General features: G+C 44.3%; 1 protein-coding gene across 1 annotated transcript in view; it reads right to left on the bottom strand.

Moving 5' to 3' along the window:
- Positions 1-3841: 3841 nt before the first annotated feature.
- Positions 3842-6000, bottom strand: part of NOL9 (nucleolar protein 9) — a gene marked incomplete in the record, with an annotated part of 36089 nt that continues 33930 nt past the window's right edge. Inside the window, 2 exon segments of the mRNA XM_014586599.2 lie at positions 3842-4600; positions 5273-5406. Coding sequence (XP_014442085.1) covers positions 4451-4600; positions 5273-5406 — 284 coding nt within the window.

The following is a 6000-nucleotide window of genomic DNA, read 5'->3' as shown; positions in this document are numbered from 1 at the left end:
GAGAAGGGGGGAGATGGGGCTGCGGCGGGGCCATCCCCCCTTGGGGGGGGGTGATTTCTCGCTTTCTGTCTCTCTGTCTCTCTCTGTCTGTCTGGCGAGCGCATGCGCCCTATAGCAAAAACCTCTCAAAAAAAAAAAAGCCCTATCTGATACAACACCTAAGACCCAAATTGTTTGGTCCTCATTCCGTAAGACAGACAGAAATCCAAGTTTCTTTTTTTCTAAGGATTGAGATTTAAAAAATAAAACAAAACAAAACAAAACAAATGACTATTTTACTTAACTTTTTTACTTATTTAAATTTGACCAGAGAGGAACAGAGAGAGTGAGAGCAAGCCAGCCGTCAGGTCCAGTACTTGGATCACGTGCAAGTCCAATGCCCTTAACCAACACACCATTTGCCCCCCCCCACCCCCTTTTTTTTAAGAGAGAGAGGGGCCGGCAGGTAACGGTGTCCTATCTTCTCCAGGAAGCCACTTCCGGGCAGGTAAAATCCAAGGCCCTCCGAGGGCCTGTTCAAATATCCCTCTCCCCTTTCTAGAATCTTCAGTTTCCAAGTGATGACTGCAAAGGATACCAGATTCTCTGCTTCCATGAAGGTCTAACAGTAGGACAGAAAGGAACAACTTAACTAGTTTTATGAAATAAAATGTAGAATTTGAGAATCTTCCCACTTTCTTTTATGTTTTAGCTATAGGGCTTGAGCACTTGCTGAAGAGGAAAAGAGAGAGTACCCTCTGGGGGAATTGTCATCCTGTAATCCCTTCTCCTTTCTCCTCTCGAAAATTTTGGGCATGCACACTCACATACCTAGTGTGATTTTCAAGCCATCTCGTTGAGACTCAACTGTTCAGACAAGTCACATTAACAACCATGTCACTGTTTTCTTAACTTTTCCTATAATCAGATCTCTTTAGAACTGATTTTTTAAAAAATTATTATTTTTTAATTTGCTATAGGGCATGTGCACTTGACAGAGACAAAGTGAGAAAGAGAGCGCCATGCCTGGGACTCGAACCATGGTCGGCCATGTAGGAGTTCAGCACCTTAACCACCACGCAACCTGCTGACCAATAACTAATTTTTTAAAAAATTATTTTATTTCTCTTTACTTACTTATTTAAATTTGACCAGAGAGGGACAGAGCAAGAGAGAGAGATGGAAACTGAGAAAGCAAGCCGCTAGGTCCAGTACTTGAACTGCAATCAGCCAAGTGGGAAGCCAGCACTCTTAATCATCATGCCACCTGCTGACCCCAGAACTGATTTTTTTTTAAAAATAATTATTTTATTTAACTTTATTTATTTATTTTTTTAAATTGACCAGAGAGGGGAAGAGCAAGAGAGAGGGAGGGAAAGTGAGAAAGCAAGCTACCAGGTCCAGGATTCGAACCACGGTCAGCCATATGGAAGTCCAGCACCCTTAACCACTATGCCATGTGTTGGCCCCAGAACTGATTTTTAAGAACCAAAAAAAATTGATGGCTTAGAGTTTTTACCTACTGGAACCAGCAGGTGACATAATGGTTACATCACTGGACTCTCATATAGTCAACCATGGTTCAAGTACCAGACACGGTGGCTTAAGACTCATGCTGAGCGCGTGTGCGTGTGTGCCCAAAATCCCAAGAGGAGAGTGGAAAAGGGATCATGGCATAGCCAACCTCCTGGGAGGGGTGATTTTTGGCTTCTGTTTCTCTGTTGAGAGCACCTGCCCTATAGCAAAAAACTCTAAAAAAAAAAAAAAAGTTTACCTTCTAAGTCACTAGTTCTGTCATTTAAAAAAATAATCATGGGGGCAAAAAACTCTCGTAATGGCTATGTCGCTGGACTCCCACGTAGCCGACCGCGGTTCGTGGAGGAGAAGGGATTGTGGCGTGACCATCCCCCCTGGGGGGTGATTTCTCGCTTTCTGTCTCTCTGTCTCTGTCTGTCTGTCTGGCGAGTGCACACGCCCTATAGCGAAAAACCTCTCCAAAAAAAAAAAAATCATATACTACTTTGAAAAATCACACACAGAAAGAATAACTCCAATAGAGAACTCCTAGCTACTCATTCTGAAACAACTGGAAATAATAAAAAAAAAAGTCCAATCTCATCCTGTCTTTGAACACTCGTAAAGCCACTGCCACTGCGTAGGACAGACATCCAGGTGGATGGTGTTGCTGCAGGTCTGACCAGCACAGCATGGAGCCGACCAAAGAGCCGAGTCTCCAGGATCTCCAATGCTGAGCTCCTTGGGTCAGCTGAGCCCCAGCACAGCTCCACGAAGCACAGGTGACAGTGCCCCAAACCAGCAGTGTTTTTGTCTTACTGATGGGGACCAAAGAAAGATGTTATCTTAGAGGCCAGCTCTTAAAGGCAGATCTGGATTTAATAAAAATGTAAATGATAAGGTATCAATATTACTCTTCCATTTTTATAAAGATACAAGCAAGGAACTGAGGAATGAGTCAAAAAGTTGATAATGGCAGATTATATTAAAATTCTTTTTAAGGCTGAGATAGAAAAGCATGATACATCCTACATTTAGATGTAAATAAAGGGAAACTAAGAAATTAGACCTTACGTGGTCTCTAGGATATCAAAACTAATCATGGCAATGAGGGTTCCTATGCCAATGTCATGTTCCTACCCTTACACTCCTTTGCTGGGGGGCTACCACATAGTACTACAGACAGAGATGATCGACTTTTTTTGGAGGTTTTTTCTTCTTTTTTTTTTCTTTTTAATTGCAAAAGGGCATGCACACTGGCCAGAAAGACAAAGAGAGAGAGGGAAAGACAGAAACCGAGAAATCACCCCCCATGGAGGACGGCAACACTGCAATCCCTTCTCCTCCATTATCCTCTTGGGATTCCGGGCACACATACACATGCACCTGGCGTGAGTTTAAGCCACCAGGTCTGGGACTCAAACTGCAATTAACTACATGGGAGTCCAGCCACATAGCCATTACGCCAACTGCCGGTCCCAGATGATCAACATTTCAAATGAACCTAAGTGGTAAAATCCACACTTCCTAGTAACAGTCTTTCAACATGATCATACCAGGAATCTGGAATTCTGACAATACAGAAGTCACAATGCCAATCTGAAATGCTGCCTAAGTATTCCATGGCCTTAAACAGAAATGATATGACTCAGCCCCATCAGTCTTGTTTATAAAACCCACTTCCCAAGCTTCCCTCGTTGCCAGAATTGAGACCACATGAAGACCAGAACGGCATCATTAGCTTCCTGTACCCCCAGAAAAAAGCTCTACAAAGCACAGTTAATCGTATGTACGCAGTCAAGTCCTATAGGTAATGGGGCTTCCCACAGAGCTGGTCTGCCAATCCTTCCAAACAGCTGGGTTTCCAGCTCTGTCCTACGGTTGTGTCTTGGGCCTCAGAAGTCAATCAGGACAAATCTAGGTGTTTTTTTTTTGAGAGGTGTTTGCTATAGGGTGTGTGTGCTCGCCAGAAAGACAGAGAGAGACAGAGAGACAGAAAGTGAGAAATCACTCCCCAGGGAGGATGGCCACGCCGCAATTCCTTCTCCTCCATTCTCCACTTGGAATCTTGGGCACGCATGCAGGCATGCACACTCACCCGGCATGAGTTCTAAGTCACCAGGTCCGAGACTCCAACCACGGTCGACTACATGGGAGTCCAGTGACATAGCCATTATGCCAACTGCTGGTCCCCAAATAGTTTTAAAGCGCCCTCAGGAGATGCTCTCCAGATGAGAGAATAATTTTGTCAGCATAAGAACATGGGATTAAAAATAAAATAAGGAAAAAAAATTTAATTTTAAAAAAAGCTCTTAGCCCAAACTTTTATCTATTAAACCTGATTAAATATAACAGACCAAACATGATCTTTTAATACTTGACTTGAAGAGACAGCATCAAACGAACAGGGGATAAAAACAACCAATCAGGGCTGAAGCCGCTGATATGGGTTCCGAGGTGGCAGCCACCCCTCCCAGGGTCCCATCCTCAGTCCACACGTAGCTCCAGTAAGCACCAGGGCGAGCCCTCACACCTATTATACTTACGATCTTGCAGGTCAGCCTTCTTTTCTTCCTCTTGTCACATGTCTGGTACCCCAGTTTCCTTATTTTTATCCTAATTCCAGAACCAGGTCCTAAGAACTTTTAGAGGAATTGACCACATTCTTTGCTTTACCGGTGTACAAACTTTCGCCTGCTGCTTTAAATCCCTTTAGCAAATACTCCAGGCAGCAAGTATGACTAACAGTACAGAAGATGAGGACAAACGCTAGATCATGGAGCCTTAAGAAAAGCAACTTCAAGCTATTCATACACAGTATGTCCACAAGTTATGCAGAAAACCCTGCTACGTAAGAGCACCTTTCACGGCCCTGAAATCCATCCAGTCTACTAATGCCGGCTTGATACAAAGCTCTCTTGTACAAGTGTCCCTTCCCTTTATTAAAACATTGGGATCAATTTGCTTTCTGATAGAACTGCTTAACTTTGGGGTATCGTCTCCCTTCATATGTCTCAGTTTCTCTTGCCCCAATTTTCCCTGATGCTCCAGGAAGGTTGATATTGTAATCTGCAGTGACGTAAGGAATTGTCCCTTCAAGCCCACGCTGAAATGGAAACACAAAGAGAATACATGAAAATCCTTTCAGACTCAGCCTAGAAGAGTCTACAGTTTTATTATTCACCCAGAGACAGGGTTAAAATGGAAGAATGGGAGGAAGGATCTGTCACTTTTAAGGTATGTGGTTCCCTTCCCTCAAAGGGTCCCTTTAAAGCAACTGATCCATTACAAATGGGCCTGTGCTTCTGTCAGTGCAATTCTGCTCACACATACATCAAACACCGTGACAGTAAGTGTGGGGTGTGTACCAAGACTAGCTGGTCAGAAGGGTAGGAGCATCTGCTGGCTCCCCAGTTCACCTGTAGCCCCTGTGGCTGGATTTGGGGTCACACAGATGCCCTTGGCCAGCATGACCTGCTCAAGGGTGAATTTGAAGATTCAAAAAAGGATGACCCCGGGGAGGCTTCTGTTCTCTCTGAAACGACATAATCCTGTGGAGATGGCTCTACCACAGTGCTCTCAACTGTGAGTGGTGGAGCTCATGACCCTGGGTCTCTGAGGCGCCCTGCCACTTATCTTGACGCACGCAGGCTCTAGTATCTAGTGTACGTTTCCCAGACAGACCACAGGCCCCTGAGACTCTTGCCCTAAATTCGGCCCCTCACTTTCTGTGGACAAAGCCATGCTCCCTCCAGGGCTGTCTCTGGGTCAGGCTCACCTGGTTCTTCAAGATGCGCTGTGGAATGGAAATAGCTCCAACAAGCAGACAGTTCACAGTTCTTAAATCCTCTGGGGGCACAGGGGTAATGATGTGGTACAGACGTTTCTCCATGTCAACACCTCTACAGATTCCTTTAAGAAACATTTACAATACAAAAATCATCCTTTCTAGAAGACATCAATCCTTTCCAATTCTAGGATTCTAAAATGGCTTTGAAAATAACGAGTTTTGGGCTGGCTCTGTGGCCCATGGATGACCACACTTGAACCCAGTAGCTTGAAAAACATGCCGGGTGTATATGGGTGCATGCCCCAAATCCCAAAAGATGGAGACACGGAGAAGGGATTATGGTGGGACCATTCCCATAGGAGGTGCTTTCTGCTTTCCCTCTCCCTCTGTGGAAAGCACGCGCACACACACATAGTTTTAATTTCAACTCCATTCTGCTTTGAAAATACTAAGTACGCAGAGCTGGAATGCCTGAAAAATTCAGAAGACCCTTTTTCATACTTTCTTCTTATTCAGCTATGAAGAACAAAAACAATCTACAAGAAAGAGTCCTAGACTGCTTCAATCAAAGTGAGCATAGGCCAGAGAGAAGACCCACCACTGAGGGGTATAAAGATGATGACTCAGTCTTTTCCCTTGTATGGGCTGCACTAACTGGCACGCTTTGAGAAGTACAGTGCTATGAAAATCTGAACTATGCGTGTAATTATTCAAGG

The sequence above is a fragment of the Tupaia chinensis genome, unplaced genomic scaffold, assembly GCF_000334495.1.
Source record: "Tupaia chinensis unplaced genomic scaffold, TupChi_1.0 Scaffold000146_1, whole genome shotgun sequence".
NCBI classification, from domain to species: Eukaryota; Metazoa; Chordata; class Mammalia; order Scandentia; family Tupaiidae; genus Tupaia; species Tupaia belangeri.
Note: the sequence above shows the minus strand (reverse complement) of the source record. Positions and strands in the feature narration are given on the sequence as shown.